Source organism: Bombus vancouverensis, chromosome 12 (genome assembly GCF_051014615.1).
Source record: "Bombus vancouverensis nearcticus chromosome 12, iyBomVanc1_principal, whole genome shotgun sequence".
Taxonomy (NCBI): Eukaryota; Metazoa; Arthropoda; class Insecta; order Hymenoptera; family Apidae; genus Bombus; species Bombus vancouverensis.
Window position 1 is genome coordinate 5686434 of NC_134922.1, and position 17278 is coordinate 5703711.

At 37.0% G+C, this 17278-nt stretch overlaps 2 protein-coding genes across 4 annotated transcripts in view; one reads left to right on the plus strand and one right to left on the minus strand.

Annotated features, from left to right (window-relative positions):
- rho-5 (rhomboid-5) overlaps nucleotides 1-17278 on the minus strand; it is a 287901-nt gene that overhangs the window by 10352 nt on the left and 260271 nt on the right. The window contains exons 8-14 of one of the 3 annotated variants that reach the window (XM_076623090.1): nucleotides 7840-8150; nucleotides 7288-7374; nucleotides 6882-7043; nucleotides 1745-1928; nucleotides 1231-1467; nucleotides 525-715; nucleotides 19-315 (exon numbers count right to left, since the gene is read on the minus strand). In XM_076623090.1, the coding sequence (XP_076479205.1) occupies nucleotides 19-315; nucleotides 525-715; nucleotides 1231-1467; nucleotides 1745-1928; nucleotides 6882-7043; nucleotides 7288-7374; nucleotides 7840-8150 (1469 nt within the window). Of the gene's footprint in view, nucleotides 1-18; nucleotides 316-524; nucleotides 716-1230; nucleotides 1468-1744; nucleotides 1929-6881; nucleotides 7062-7287; nucleotides 7375-7839; nucleotides 8151-17278 lie in introns of all 3 variants that reach the window. The other 2 variants (XM_076623089.1, XM_033331676.2) reach the window with 2 other exon arrangements.
- Nucleotides 3177-4084, plus strand: LOC143303418 (uncharacterized). Its single transcript, XM_076623091.1, has 2 exons — nucleotides 3177-3275; nucleotides 3369-4084. The coding sequence occupies exon 2, from the start codon at nucleotides 3382-3384 to the stop codon at nucleotides 4045-4047; it is 666 nt and encodes a 221-aa protein (XP_076479206.1). The 5' UTR covers nucleotides 3177-3275; nucleotides 3369-3381; the 3' UTR covers nucleotides 4048-4084.

A 17278-nucleotide genomic window follows, 5' to 3' on the forward strand; every position in this document is an offset into this window, starting at 1 on the left:
TTCTGTTCAGAAACGTACCCAGCGTGAAGAAACATGGTGGTGAAGAGTCTATAGAACTGATCTGGCCACTCGGGATGAAGAAATGGTATCATACCGCAGACATCGTGCAAACACTCGACCTGGGAACAGAGCGACGCCTCCTCGTGGAAGTAGCCATGTACGAAATCACAATATTCCTTAGTGGTGATGCGACACATCCCGTGGATACCGATGCAACAAGGATGACCGATCACCTCACAAACCATATGCTCTGCCATCTTGTCCTTGTATCGGCTTACTGGGAAATTTCCATTGCTCCGTTGACTCCCGTTTCTACTGTTGAGCAAGACAAAACGGGTTCCTCGATATTATTCAGGAAAAATATTGGAAAATTCAGGAAAATATCTTTGAAGTTTTATCACCTTTGGTGCTTGAAGATTTTTGGTAACATGATAGAATTTTAAAGTTTTCGTCATTGCTAGATACGTGGATAAATGCTACATAACAAATATAGAAGAGATTGGATTTTTAGATGACGAATTTACCTAAACCGTTGATTAAACGGATTAGTTTTTCGACAGATAGGCCACTTGGTGATGTCGTCAGGCCATTCGTAAGGTGCTATACTAGCTGGAGCGTCGCAGAACTTTGGATCCAACCCGCAAACCGATCCGCTTATGCGTCCTCCCGGTCCACTGTCCCCAGGTCCCCATTTTTTCCATGTGGATATCGTGTTCTATAGTTTTTGAAAGCACCATTAAACACTTTAATCAATCTACCTTCAAAAGATACAATCGATAAATGATGCAAATAATTAAAATTAAAAGTACTTCAGGATTTCTATAGCGTGCAAAATTAATTGGAAAATCAGGTTCTGGAAATTAACAGTTTTACAAGAAATGTAGGCAACGTATAAAATACAGTATAAAAAGTTGTTCAAATATATGTAATTAAGGATTCTTCTATATACACGCATGCAAAACTAATTCCAATATAAATTTCTAGAAGCAAGAACTACCGATGTGTTCGTAATTCATGTAACATATAAAATAAATATCTATATAAATAATCGACAACAAGATAGAAATTCCACAGAAATTTACCGTGGCAGTCGATCTCAATCCCCGGACCAGTTGGTTCGTAAAAGAGGAAATTATATTATAAACACGATACGAGGGGATATTCTGCAAAGGAATATCTAATTTCCTTTATATTTAATATTTTCCAGCTGGAAACGAAATAACAACTCACAGAGCAATCCGCTTTGCTGGATTGCACGCAGCCAGAGTCGTCGTTTCTGATGCAGCATGCGGTGTCCCGTTCTCTTTCCCGCCAGACGTCGATCTCCTTCAAAATTTTAATATCGCGACGCATACACGGTGCAAACTTCGCGCCCAGATGAATCAAATCCGCGGCCCTCGGACCAAACCAGAAATTCGCTGGTTCCTGGTAGTCCACTTGTTGCAACGACAGACTGGTCACCAGAACCTACCGCACAATTTTCACGATATTCTTTCTACGCCGAATTGCTTTACTTTCTGTGACTGTAGGAATTTTCTCAGTAATTACAATAGCATAGGATAGGAATTTTTAGAGTAATTTATAGTAACTGGGAGGAGTTTGAATTTTCTGATTATCTTTTCTATGAACTATACAATGTGATTTTGTTGAGAATATTATAAGAAAAGTAAATCTAATGGATGACTAAGGATTGGAAAAGATTGAAGTTCGTAAGAAAATTGATAATTGGAAGTCTTGGACTCACCAAGCCCGATCTGTGACTAAGATCCATGCCCACAGGTCCAAAACCGTAACACGCTAACGAGATTATCAAAATAAGAACTTGAACGGTGGTAATCCAATACGTAAAATACGGACGATGGTCTTCGAAGTCGTCCAGCTGCCTTCTGACGTCTGGTTTCTGAGACACGCTCTTTCGAAAAGATCTCCTGCAAGCATAAAACAATATTTTTCATATCTTTCTTTTATACTCTTCTATTCTTCTCACTTTCCACTCTAAATGCAAATAATTTCAAAGCTTAACATTACCAGTAAGAATTTATATACTTAAATTATTATTATTTCCTTTTAACATGCTCACTGCGTATGTTATACGTTATCAAATAGTTTTCATTCAGTATATAGTTTCATTCGTATTATATTGTAAAACCGCTTCTACATTTGCATATATTTGCATGTGTGCTGCTATCAATAAATAATGAACACCTCATGGAAAATGGAGAAAGAAAGAGGTTTCGTAGCCGCAAAGGTTGTATCGTATGATCGATAACTATATCCCCCTTGGCATTTTTTAAATATCACGCCGTCCTGGCAAGACGCTTTGCGTCACGCTTTTTTCCCTCTCATTTCTGACGTTTGCCGCTTATGCGCGTTTGTTATTTGTGTTCCGCGTATATCTTAAACTGGGTCGTACCTACATGATAAAACCTTCGCGCGATCGTTAAAGCGGAATGAAGGAGAGCCGCTGAGAAAGTTGTTTCAATAAAGCTGGGTTATCATCTCATCTGCGGAGCAATGCTAACTTACGGAATAAAATAAACGTAGGAAAGACAAATTTCCATTCTGCATTTCCAGTTTCTGCTGTCTTTCCTCTCCTTCGTTTCTTTTATTCCTCTGAAACATTTTTAAGAACCGAAAAGTCGTAATTTTGATGTTTATCGGAAATAACTAAAAAATCTCTGGATTATTTCAGTCGGCAGATATATCTTCTAAAATTGAAAATTTTGACAATTTTGAACATAGACAATATATGACAAAATTTTGAATATAGACAATATATGTAGAATTTTTAATCTTCCCCTACTGGTTACTCCATTTGGTAGACGTGTTTTTCACAGTTCGAAAACGCAGGAAATTTTGAAACGCAAATTGTGCAATATTTGAAAAGTTAATTAAAAATAACACGTAGAACAAAGTTTTTTTTCCTGTATTTTATATTTTAAAAAATATTCTTATATATACATGTCGGAGTCAGGTTTGAATTTTGGGGAGCGTTCGATAAACCTTTACTCAAATTTACCATCGCAGATATAGCCGATGTTTTACCGGTACAAATGTGGGTATTACAAGAGGCTACACGTAATAGCGGTGATAATGTCACGTAAACTTAAGGGTTGGTTGATGAAATGAAAATAGCTGAGTCGTAACACAACTATTGTCTTTATTTTCTAGCACAGCACAGGTTTACACAGATCGGAGAGATGTTCACTGTTCGATGGTTTTGTCTATTTCTCCCTAGGTGTTCTCGTCTCATTACGGAGGAAAGCTCGGTGTGGGTATGCCGTTTTTAATTAACAACGCGGATTCGCTGTTCGCACCTTCCGTTAGGAAAAGTGAGGATAACGATCCACGATGCCAATTGGTTATAGGTCATGTTAATAAATGAAGATAGGAAGAGAAAGCCTTCTACCAACGCGGCTAGTAGATAATTTTGTTTATGGGAAAACACCTGTCAGTGGTCTTACTTGGACAAAATTTACGGAACATTTTCTCTTGCGTTATGGTGGCACGGAGACGGCAACCTCAGTGCTAATTAGGATGCTCAACGAACCACCACTGAAGGACGAAACCACGGGGGCGTTTGGTAATTGTCTTCACTCCCTTCTGTCGGCGAAATGGGAAAATCTGACCAGCATCGAAATAATCAACGCCGCCGTCCTTCTACGACTGATTTTGCATGACCAGCTTGTCGAAAGTATAGCACTCACGGAAGATATTCGGACCCGGGATCAATTCCTTAAGGAAATGCGAGTTCTCTCTCACGCGAGGAAGAGGCCAATACCTTCGTCAAATAATCCATCGGCGGAACCTGAAGTCAAACGACGCAACCTATCGGCCCACCAGCCGAGGTGCCTTTACTGCGGTAACGACGGACATAAAATAAAGGAGTGCCGCAGTAGGATGCGTAGCGAACAGCGGAAGAATACACAACGCCAGGAAGGAAGCCGACCAGCCACATCGTCCCAGGTGGTTTGCTTCAAGTGTCATGCGGAGGGCCACATCGCACCTGATTGTCCGCTACGACAGAACAGAAAACCCGGCCCCTAACGAACGTCGAGTCTACTCCTGCGTGGTGGAGTCTCCAGCTGGTAGTTTAAGTCATCTGGTTACACACGAGGACGTGTGATAGTCAGGATGGCCGTGTCGGAGATGAAAGAACACCGGAGGACGGAAACTCATTCTCTCTTGCGATCTCATCGACGAAAAGAGTAACGCCGTACGATCAGCGAATATTACGCATTTTATTAACAAAGAGTCAGACTTAGAATTTGTGAGCACGTACATCTATCATCCCGTTGATCGCGGATTCGTTATCGAACCTAAGGCCATTGTCACTAGTGTCGCGAGCGCCTAATCGCCGTGATTGGTTGTCAAATCTGTGGTATCCATACTTGTGTTAATAAACCGTACCTTTGTTATATCGCAACGATGGCTAATTTCAATGAAGATTCATCAAACACCCACAATCCTATCCACAACGTCTGCCCGACATATATATAGCAATTAAATTTTCCTAATTTATATTCTGTTTAATTTTAGTTTACTTTCTGCATCTCATTCAATTCCTTTTGTTTCCGCATTCGACGTTACAGTCGTAATAAATTGTCATCGGACGTGAATTTTTATCAGGTTTGTCGAAAATATCGGCCAATGAAGTTATTCGTATGGAAATTCATTTATTGACCGTTTCGAAATCAATCTCTTCGTCGATGTGGAATAACAACCGCATCAACATACAACGGCAGGCCGATATCTGATAAACGTATAGACACAAAACAGCAAACTAATACGAAACGCGTGGTTTACTATTCATTGTATTTTTTTGCTAACTCTATTTTTAGCTGAGTGATGTTAATACGCCGACCATATTGCGAATAAATACAATAAAACACTACCACACACCAAATTATCAAATTTAACGAGGAAATATCGGTACGTAATCTGTATGATGAAATATTTTCATAAGTTTACGCAGGTTTAATGTTCAACGAAACATTTGCTGAGTAATTATACGACGTATTATTTACAAGCTACAAAATATTTCCAATAGACATGTTTCTTTGTGTAAATTTTAATTTAAAAATCGACAAAGCTTGTCCAGCAAAGTTATAATTATTTATTAATTATAAATTATTAACAGTACTGCGTTGTTTTAATAAAATCACGGATCTAACAAATTACACATACATTTAATTAATTATTATAATCAATACCTTCGCATTAATCAAATTTCCTCCTTAACCATACATAAAGGTTGTACTAAAATTAACACAAGTTTATTTTATTATTATTACGAAATTAATGATATCTATTTAATCAATTTGAAGTCGTTAAAGAGGGCGAATCTTCCCTTTGAAAGTACTTCTTGTGTCATTAAGATCGGACGTGTCCTTGCTGAGATATCGTCGTACAAAGACGATCGTAATTTTTTTACTCAATCGCCTCACTCGCACACTCGGAACTCTTCTTCGCGCGTACGCGTTAACCTGCTGCAAGCTCGCAACACTTGCGGTGGTCAGTGACAGACGCTGACTCATCGTCTTCTTACTATTACTACGCATTTCCAGTAAAAAGTGTAGGTCACGGCGACACTAGCCCCATTCATACATAACCTTCGCACCTATATACGTTAAAGTCTAAATGGTTGCACTTTGTGAAGTCTCATACCTTAGGAATGGAATGAAATATCAATTTGAAACAAAGTGCGTTATCAAATGCACGCTTTCTGTGTATTTCATCTAAATTTTGGATTTTTTCTAGTCTTATTCCGGTGTTTTATTTGAATTTTATTTTATTTCAAAGTTAGTAGCGTATATTGATATATCATGAAGTAGGATTGTTCGGAATTTTAGTTGGCCGTCCGTTTGTGGCACGGACAGGCCCATTTCCCTCATTAGGAAACTCTGAATTACCGGTCCTCCCAGGGCAGCAAACGTAATGACTCGAGGCCGGGTAAAACCTAGGTAAGGACCAGCCGGAAGGGCACTGGGAAACGGAGTTCAGCTTCAACCATCGGACAGTACAGACATAGGACGACAGAGTCCCAACTTAGTTCAACTACAAGCAACGAAGACTACACACCCAGAATGACAGAGTCCCAACTTAGTTAAACTACAAACAACGAAGACTACAGACCCAGGACGACAAAGTCCCAACTTAGTTCGGTTAAGTGCTACAACTAATACAAATAAAGTGCCGTCTAAATCTAACACTCGAGTTATTTCATCTCCTCCACCTTGAACGTTGAGTCATTCGAGGTACGCGATATCGACCGATCGGTTTGACCTGACCGGTTGCTCTTTAGTCGATAACGCAACAAGGATGAATATTTTTCTATAAATAGTGGCTTATAAACACTAGAGAGCAGTGTTGTTTAATCTCTGAAAATTTAGGTCGTCTAGTTATTGTGTCTACATTCCAATTTATCTTTGCATTAAAAACAAGTTTTGTATTTTTCTATTCTCCTAAACAGAATTCAGATTGAGTCTCTCCTATATTTTAAGGGATAAATGGAGATAGTAATTTTGTTCCGAACAATAAGGAATTGTAAAAATAGAACTTTTATTTATTAATCACTGATCTTATAAAAGCAGTGTTTTATCAGTTTTCAGCCATCGGCATTTTTGCACGGATAACGAAACAATCATTTAATAAAAAGCTTGTAAATTTATTTTACTTCAAGTAATTTCATGCTACGTTTGCAAATGCGAAGAGGAGTTTCGTTACATTTGATTAATTTTCATATCATCCTGTTGTATTTTCGTACGGGAATTAAAATAATTATTTAATAATACAAACAAAACTCGTGTGTTTTACTAAATACAGGTATATTTGTTTCCAAGGTGTTAAATTTATAGGACAACGGATATTTGGAAACTTACCCTAAAAATCTTCCAACGATACCCATGCCATACTGTCGTCTGTTACTGTTGTCGAATATTCGGTCGATGGTACTCGGTGAAATTCTCGTAGCACCGGTCAAATCCCTTCTAAGCGTCACTCCCTCGTCCGGCGGTATCATCGAACTCAAACCCAACCTCGACCTGCCCCAACTCGTTTTTCTGTAATCTCTTTCTTGTTGTAGATCATGACAGTTTACACTCGACGTTGGATATTTTTATCCCTTATCCAAAGTCGAGGATCAAACACGAACTTCCCGATCGATCTTTCTTTTTGTTATAAATTTTATATAAATTTCATTCGTCACGATACACGTCGAAGAATATATGAGAATGTCAAAAATCTTTCAGTCTTTCTAATGTACCGTAAAACGAAGATTTTCCTTACCTTGAAATGTAATGGTCCCTCGAAATGTGGCGAGCTCTTCTGACCTGTCCATCCACCGACGTCCTGTCATCCTTCTGCGAGGCAAACCTACGAAATCGTCATAAAATTTTTATCAATTTCCATTTGTATCCACCATTTATTTAAAATCGTAAAATAGTTTAAATCTTTTAAAATTGAATAATTTCATTTTCATTATCAATTCCCACTGGCAATCATCGTGTGTTTAAAATACCTTAAGAGCCTAAATTTCTCAAAATGAAGTAATTTAATTTTTATCAACAATTCCCATTTGTAATCACTATATATTTAAAACAGTAAAACAGTAAAGGTAAAATTAAGTAACTTGACCCTTATTATTAATTCCCATTCACAAATACCATGTATTAGAACAGTAAAAAGTCTAACTTTCCCAAAATTAAGTGACTTAACTTTAATCTGATCTAATCCATATTGTGGTCACGTATAGAAAGCATACTTGAGAGAAATATCAGAAGAAGCAACTTATAGCTTTCGTAGTTGTAACGTTAAAAGTATTCTAAAAGGTATGCTCACCTAACCAATTCCTCGGATGTTTCTCTGTCGCCCGCAGATTCAAGTAGATCGGCGACTTTTGCACTGTCTTCGTCGTCTTTCACCAAACCACCGAGCCCCTGTTCGATTTGAGACTGCGATTGTTGCGAAGGCGGTGGCGGAGGCGGCGGCGGGGGTGGCGGTGGCCTGTCGAAGAAGGACTCCTCTTCATCCTGGCCGCTTTCCGGGGACGTCGCCGCCTCTGACCTCGACATGTAGTCAATTACGCTCGGTGGGAAGCTTCGTGACTCGGGTCTGACTTGCGATCCTTCTCGCCGTTGTCTTCTCAACGACTACAACAAAACGTCGATCTCTCGATGATATTTCTGTTTAACTTCCCGCCTCCCTTAAGTATATCTCAAACGATATTTTTATATCTAAAATTCAATTCTTATAATTGGGAATTTAAAATGGGAAATGATGTTGCATCGTTTAGCATTGGAGCTTTTAATATTTGCTATCTGTATGAAGGAGAGGAAATATATGAAAAATCTATTTAGCGTGGAATTTCCGTCTCCGCAATAAACCAAAATTCAAATTTTTCACGAACTTGCAAATTTGTTTAACAAGGTTTAAGTATGAAAGACAACACCTAATTGTCCTAATTGTGTGGACATGAAAATGCCTTTCATAAATCTTTCCTGCCTGTTTAATATAGAAACGTTATCTCGCATAAACACAATACTCTAACCAATTAATCGTTTGCCTGCTAATTTGGGTCAATTATCGCCTTTAATACGATCCCATCAGGTGTTCTAATTCTTATGAATGAGTTTACATACATTAAATTATCCATCTTCGAAATACCAATCCTTCGAAAACCGATGTAGTAATACGCAAATATGTAATTACCATCGATAGACTATCGTAGATAACGTTTCACCACACATTACACTATCGCCTTTACTTAGTGTTCTGTAACCAGGTAGAAACTCACGATTTCGCAGTGAGCAGACCACGAGATACGAACACCGAGTTTTCCCAGCCATCCGTTAGAAACCTATTCTGTGTATCTATGATACCGTTACGGGGATAGAGGCGGTCTGCTAATTTCGAGGAGCGTAACGTCATTCATTAATATTAAACTGGAGGTTGTGGCGCGTCCGTTAACAATGCTACAATACCGTTCCAATTGATTGGGGTCGGTTTAATGCTATTTTACGGCGACCGATAACGATCCAGGGAATTATTTTATGTAATTAATCGTGCAATTATTCATATCAGAAAACACGTCGCACCTCGTACGTTAATCCGACGAACCGCAATGCCTAATAGCTACCACACTTTGGTTACGTTTCCTCGTGAAATCTCTTTGGTTCGCGCATTTTCCATTTCTTTCTTCTCGCTGCCATTGTATCTCTTCACTCCTAGCATCTAGGATTTTAATTGCTTCTCACGGAGCATTTCGCGATGTTTTATCAATGTTAACGATCTGTCGTGACGGTGTGTCGTTTCTTTCACGCGTTCGGCTCGATCGACCGTGGCGGTTTCAACCCCCTCCCGCTACTTTCGGCTAACACTTTAGCTATCTGCACGTGCTTCCACTCTCTCTAGTTACACCTTCTGGACCACTCCACGTTGATTTTTCTGATGATGGATGTTTTTATGAAACGACGGAAGTCGAAGTGTTTGGTTTCGTGGAATTTCCTGTCGAATGTTTGGTCAGGTAACAACGTACAAAATGAATTTGGTAACTTTATATTCATTCAGTTATTAATTTAACAGTAGAATTACCAGAGTGGCCAAGATAACCAATTCTTATAGCTTTTCATAGAGATTTTATAGATTTACGAGGGTGGCTTTTTAGAAGTTCCTAAAATACACGAATAAAAGCTTGTATTATTTACTGCGTTATAAAACTTCGTCTTATTCCTTGTACCTTAATTTGTCTCATCCGAGTTACGCTCTAGTCGTCGCTGGTTTATAATATTCCATATTTTGCCAACATTTTGGACTTTTTAAAGCATCGGTTATAACATTTATAAAATACAGCGTAAATCATCAAGTCAGATCGTACAACATTTCCAGAGTCAAAATCGCAATTAACAATAATTCCAAGCTTCAGATTGAATCAATCTCACACCTGTCTAAAAAGCGCATTTTCTCATAATTTAGAGATTCGAGGGTTTAACGAACCGCCAAAACAAATGATATTTGGAAAAGAACATCGGGTATACTGTGCAAATGGTTAGCCGTTTTTCTATCCCGCGTTCTCCTAGTAAAACAAGCATTTCCGAGCATTTCTATAGCATTATGTAGATCTGTGTTTAATTACGTGATCGTGGAACAACGGACGCTTCTAGTGAATACTCATTAAGCGTGTCGCGTGCGGAACAAGGGTGATCGATATTAATGACGAATCAATGGTGTAATCCAATATCATCAGTTCGGCAGGCCGACCAACGGACCTCTGGTTATTAAGGTCCAGGAATTAATATGAATTACTGCCGAGCGAACGGCGTTATTCCAATTAAAATCCAGCCTGCCACGACCTCAAAAATGAAATTCCCCACAGCATGAAACACACTCGGTATAATTGATAGTCCTTTGTTTCTTTCACACCATCCGTTTATTTTCCCTTTTTCCAATTCTATTTTCCTAGTTGCCGCTCGATTACCTGCATAGTTACACTCGCAGATGAGATACAGGATACCAGGTTATCATCTACTTTTCATGTACGTGCAGTTTTTGTCCCACATTTAGAGGAACCTAGAGCAAACTTTGATAATTAGTTATACAGCGACCATTGTTTCCCATGGCTCATTAACAACTAAGTTTTTATTCTCATTGAACACTTAGCGACCAACAGCTCAAATAGAAAATAGGAGGAAATTCAATACTGTCAGACGAAAGCTGTTAATATTTAATTTATTTCTCAGCAGTTACGAAATTGTAATTGATATACAGGGTGGTTGGTAACTGGTGGTACAAGCGGAAAGGGGATGATTCTACGCGAAAAAAGAAGTCGAAAATATAGAATAAAAATTTTTTTTTAATTTTTTTTTTAATTTTTCGTTATAACGTGCCGCACGCGTACCGAGCGAAAATTCAAAGTCGATTTTCTCGAAAACAAAGCTTCAAACGAAAAATTTATATATATGTATATTTAATATCACAGAATAGAGAAAGGTTCGGAGTTAGTATTAATGTTGTAGAATGGTTGTGTATAATAATACTAATATGCTGGCATTATATTAAAAATATGCAAATACTATATTATATGATACTACGTTATATTAAAAATATATAAAGACATAAAAACTAGTACAAGGTGAAAGACAATGTCTGCGACACTTGCGGCATACTATGCTCTATCGAACATATCTTAATCACCCGAATGTAATATTATCTAAATGCAATATTAAAAGGCATGATTTAACTTTAATCTGCTCAACTAATCAATGCCACAGAAAGAAGACTTCGGCAAACGATTTTCTGACAGATAGTCGTTTACACAACCTATCATAGATACGTTCTATCTCGCCAAAGACTCTTATCGTGGTCACTAATTACCTTAAAACGTTTATGGGATTTTAAACACACAGTAGAAAAAAGCTATTAAAATAAGTAATTTACCAACAAAGCCATTAATTACTAACTAGATTTCCATGAAACCTGCAACTTTTTAATCTCCTGCAGTTCCACTTCGAGATCTCCTTGCTGCTCTTTAAATAAAACGGATGATAAAAAAAACAAAAACAAAAAAGGAAACGCAAAAGCGTCGTTCACGAGTGAATTGGAATTTAACATTAACAGACAACTGGAGTTCAACTTCGTAATCAGGAATTCGTCCTGGTCGTGAAATTCCAGTTGGGACGAGGAGAAGACCGAACACATCGGCAGAGTAATCAACAAACTTAAACGACAAACAAACACTGCAACGTGAACAAGCTAATACGAGTGAGTGGGTGGATGGACGGGAAGGAAAAATACAAGGGACGGAGTGACGAACGAAAGAAGCTAGAATTTACGTAACATCGACAAACATGGGAGAACGGTGGAATCTGATCGAATGGAAAAGGCTGTAAAATCGAATGGAATTTAATTTCGTGCCCGACATGCCGGAATTAACATTCTCCATGTTTATCGCACCGTATCGAGCCCATCTGATGGGATTTTATATTGTCGTGATCGCGGCTGTCCCCGGACCGTTAATTGCCCTACCGGTCGGTTCTTGCTCGCAATTAAGCAGATGCCGTATATCCAAAGGACACGCACCCCTCGCGAAAAAAGCCAGAGCTTTCGTTTATTAGTCCGTTTCGTTGGCTGAAATAAATATCCGATCGGTGTGTATTTCATTTCTGCTCTCTTCTTTATTTGGTTTTGTTTTATTAACTTTTTACTCTAAAGCGAAATAACGAGTGGTAGAGATCGTAGTTTCAATTTGATGAATGTAGATTCTGGTCGTTATAAAATTTACGTTGGGTTTCAATTGAACCCCTCAGTCGTCGAATTGATCCGCTTTTCATTGATTTTTTGACTTTTGGAAAACTTAACAGTGAACCTATTTTGTTAACGATATAATAGAAAGGAGACGCTTTTCAAGCATAACCAGCAATGTGCGTAAAAATTATTTTGGAATATGTTGTTTCAAAAGGGTCGTAGAATTTCACATCAAAAAGATTTGACAGCTGAAACGAGACTGTACTTTTTCTCGTTAAAATCTACAATAGCTATGGAATTTATAATCTAAAAAGTAAACCGAAGTCAGTATGACGTTTTGTATTTGTAACGTTGTCGAATAAATTTCAGCTGCAGTAAGTTCTCTGGAATTTGTCGTGGATGAAACGATTGTATTGCGATGCAAATCCTTGTTTATGGAGACGTATTATTGCATCGCTTCAGTTGTAAATTCGAAGCTTCAGCGTGACCTCACAAATAGTGAACCTTGTGTTTTCTTCATTTCATTATTTTTAACTGTCTATTCTTCATTTATTATCGGATAATAAAAAAGTGTTGCCTTTAATACTATCCTAACTCATCAAAGAACGACAAATATCATTTATCTTGCTGCTTTATTTTATCAAATCAACGTGTAGAATGTGAAATGTCTGGTTTTTCAATCAGCAAATTATCGAAGATACCTTTCTTTAATTTTAATTATAAATCTGCTTCTTCGGTATCTAATTTATTTCTCAGAGGCTGTCAAATTACAATTATATTTAATATAGTAGAACAGAAACAGGTTTGAAGCTAATATTAAATTAATATTAGATTAATGTTAAATTAATATTAAATTGCTATTATAGAATAGTTCATTCGCTATTTAATAATATATATATGCTGATATTACATTATATTAGGAATATGCAAATAATAAATTGTTGTATAATTTCCAATCGTAAAACATTTGACAATTTGAGTTCAATGGAAAATTGCAGACACAATAGAATAAATAGAGAAAACGATGCATACGTTTGTATTTAAAGAATTTTGTTACGAGTTTTCAAAGATTGTATGGCATATGGTAACATTGTACGTTTTGTTTTGATGTTTAAAAGCATACGGATATTTCTGTAAGAGACCAATTTTACTCACAAATTTGTCAAATTAATTAATGTTATCCGGTTTGAAACAACAATTAAAGCAACAACATTGTACAATCTAGCACAATCTAACACAGGAAATGGTATTACTCCGGACAAAAACACGAATTTTAAAAAGTTCGAATTTAAATGAGCGGCCAGATAATAAATTGCTTACTGGTGGAATGAAAAGGCCGGACGACGTCCACTGAAACACGTAGCCAGCAGACTTTTTAATAAATGGTTAAACAAGCCTCTAAGCTGTAACACACCTATATACACTCGCCAGTAGTCGTCGATTGTTGTACGAACGCGTTCATATTAACTTCTACGGTCTGTGAAAAGTTAATAGGGAACATCGTTCTGCTGAATCAGCAACTTTTTAAAAATTCCACCTACTTTAGTGTTTTCTCTGGGCGAAACGCTCAAGCATCATAAAATTTTCATAATGGCGCATCCTTCGTGCCTTTCGCTGTACAAACGTGTCATATTTGTTTAAGAATAACTTATTTTTTTGTCATTAGAGAAAAAGAGAAAAAAAACACACAGATAAAAGCTAACTGAACTTTAAAGATCACAAATATCCGGTCGTTTTTCGTTATATATTTTTAATTAAGTATTATTCCCTAATTGTAAAAATTACATTGGCGTTTTATTGATCTGTCTATCTTCTTAACTAATATTCTATTTGTGACAGTTGAGAATTTCAAGAAAATGGCTTTCGAGTTTGAGAAAAGGAAATTTCTACCAAAATACTTTTAACGAAATTCTAAATACAAAATAAGTTAGTAACAAAGCTAAAACGACTTACGACAGAGAATTGCTATTTACAAAATTCAAATTCTAAAAAATAAATAAGGTTATTGAAAATCACAGTCGTTAACATGATTTTTATAAACGCTCGAGTAACAAGCAAGCGTTTTAGAAATTCCAAAATGTTGTGTAAGCTAGCCGTAATACAGCACACAGCTAATTATTCATTTCGCAGTTTAATTACTCTATTGATCGTTCGGCCGTGTTTGCTTTCAATTATACAATACCGCTTCGGAAAGCGTTCTGTAGGCTAGCTAGATCTATTGTTAAACTCTGTATAATCTACGTGTTCCGTATATCTACATCGGGAAACGTTTGTTTTATAACTATATACGTACTACGACGTTATACTTTGCTCGTGTCTCCCAAAAACTCGTTAGATTGGAACTTTGTTTGACCATACTTTTCCAGTGTAAACGAAAGTGGCACGAAACACCATAATATTCGAAAAATTGTATTTGAATAAAATGACATGTCGGATAACAAAGCAATATACTGTTTGTTCTTTTTAAATTAATTACATCTTTAACAACGTGCCGAAAGCTTGCCGTACATCTCTATTTTCACTCTATCTATTTTCACAATAGGTGAAATTAAATGCGTTATCATCGAAATTCCCAGACAAATTGCTTCAAGTTACTGCCGACTGATTAATAACGAAATAATAATAGTGCTGATAATAATTGATATCGTTCGATATTCCACTATGTATCTTTCCATTTCTACCTCGAGGGAATAAAGGTATAGAACGCTAGTGCACCAATATAATTTTATTTCCGGAACGCGTTCCTTTCCAGTATCGCTTGGCGACGATTTAACGACGGTATAAGTTTCGCGACGAAACTCGAACGATCGGGAATTTGGGAAAACAATGGAGTTTTCGTGAAACTACGGTATACCCTCGCGATTATTGACATTTTAGAGCACCTTTCCTTGGATATTTGCCGAGTCTAATGGCCTGATCTATCTCGTGCCCCTGATACTGATCGTTTCATGGCGAAGAAATATGCAGTTTCGCCGAAACCAATAATTTATAAATTCAAATTCACCAGGTCAGGGTGAACCAGAGTGTTTTCTAAAAACTCTACGGTGCGCAAATTTTGAATACATCTTCAGTGCATGTGTCGATACCAGACTCACGTACTTCTACCAGAATTAATTCAAAACCTTTATCTTCTTTTATCCTTTTAATCCGTGAAAGGTTCGAGAAAGACGAAAAACGTGATGGTGCAATTTCAAAGAGACGCCCTTTCCCGATTAGTGATCTTTTTCTGCGATTCTCTTATCTTTGATAGTCAAATGTATTCCAGTTAGGAATCTTCGGCCAAAATCGACTTTACATTCGACGCTTTACACCACAGCCTATTTCGAATAAATTCTCTTTAAAGAAGTTCGTCAACATTATTAAAGCACAGATGAATACGTATAGGAAATATCAATGGTGAAAAGTTCTATAGATTCTTTGTAAAACGATTTGCAACAAAGATTTTATAGCAGGTTATTCACTTTAAAAGATCCACACGTAATTTGGCCATTATAAAGGAGATTAGCGGTTTCAAAGCGCTGCGATAACTCACAGGACATACTATGAAATTGCTGGAGATCAATGAGCAGAGTTCGTAACTACGAATTTCGAGTTAAACGAACTGTTAGATATAAAACAAAACCAGTCGCGAGGCAAAGGATAGAGGAGGAAAAAAAGGAAAACGATGTCCTTCCTTTTTTCCTGCTCTTTTTGAGAAGTTTGGAATAAAGTTCAGCCGAAGCAGGGCGCGCCCTACTGCACCCAGTGGTGCCTTAAATTTATTTCTTAAGCCGACATCCTTCACAACTTCCGCGGGAATAAATCCGCGGCATTCAACCAATGGGGAATAGGACGAAAAATTAGCGTGGCCCAAATATAACTGCGCCGTGAGAAATTTATGACGGGACACGGCTTTTAGTTTCGTTTGTTCGCTCCTTTGAGACACGACCTTTCCCCAGTTCGACGATTTGTTGCTTTGAAAATGCACCTTTTCACGCGACATGATCAATGCAATGAATTTGCTTGTTAATTGAGTGTATTCGGTTTATATTGTCTTTGCACTGTACGCTATACAAGTTTGAATATTCTCCTCTCCCGTCTTTGACAGTTTACGATAAATATTTTAGCATCCACTTATTAGGAATAAATTTTTCCGTGTTATATTACATTGATTTTGATATTTGTTAAAGATTTTTGATAAATTAATGTTTGCTGTTGCACGTTATACAAGTTCAAATACTCTTCTTTCACACGTTTAACAGTTCAGGATAAGTATTGTAGAAACAATTTATTAAGCCTATATATTAATTTTTTTTATTGTAATAGCTTAATTTTAATATTTGTACAGCCATTGATAAAGACTTTTGATAGTCTAATGTCCAAAATATATCTTTCAAATAGAAATTTTAATAAAATTGTGTTGATATTGATCCACCAAATCAAACAATTTTCGTATTTTTTATACCAGATAAATGACAACATACGCTTAAGCACTGTTGTTTTATATACTGTTTAAGTGTATGCGTAAGTATATGCCGTTCTATGTACAACAATCATATTTACTATATATCCTTCTTAATACCTATATCAAAATATTAATTAATATAAAACACATAGGAATGCACGAAAGACGATCAACCATCTTTTTCGTTTTCTACCATCTTCTCTGACAGCTGTTAATAACACTTTAATAACTCTAAGAATTAACCAAAAAGAACTCAGACTTAACTTCCTTCATTCACTTTTATCCACAAAATAAAACCTTCGGTAAAGTGTTACAATTGTCTGCCTATGATTCTCCAATAATCACAACCTCGTTCGCAGGAAATACGTGAAACTCCGTTACGCAACGTCTCATAAATGTCATCTCTGCGCTCAATTCCAATCAGTGGTGCAACAAAAACACGTTTTCATAATAAGGGTTGACCGTTTTCTCTGCATCTGACAGGAACGGTTCAATTAAGAGTCTTAAATCTGCAAGCGGATTATCCAGGTAACCAAAACGCTGACCTGCTCTTTATGCGTTTCCTGAAGGCAAACGAATTAATTGCACTCTACG

Bases quoted from the DNA above. Each gene is read 5' to 3' on its own strand.
- LOC143303418 (XM_076623091.1), top strand. From the start codon at position 3,382: ATGAAGATAGGAAGAGAAAGCCTTCTACCAACGCGGCTAGTAGATAAT.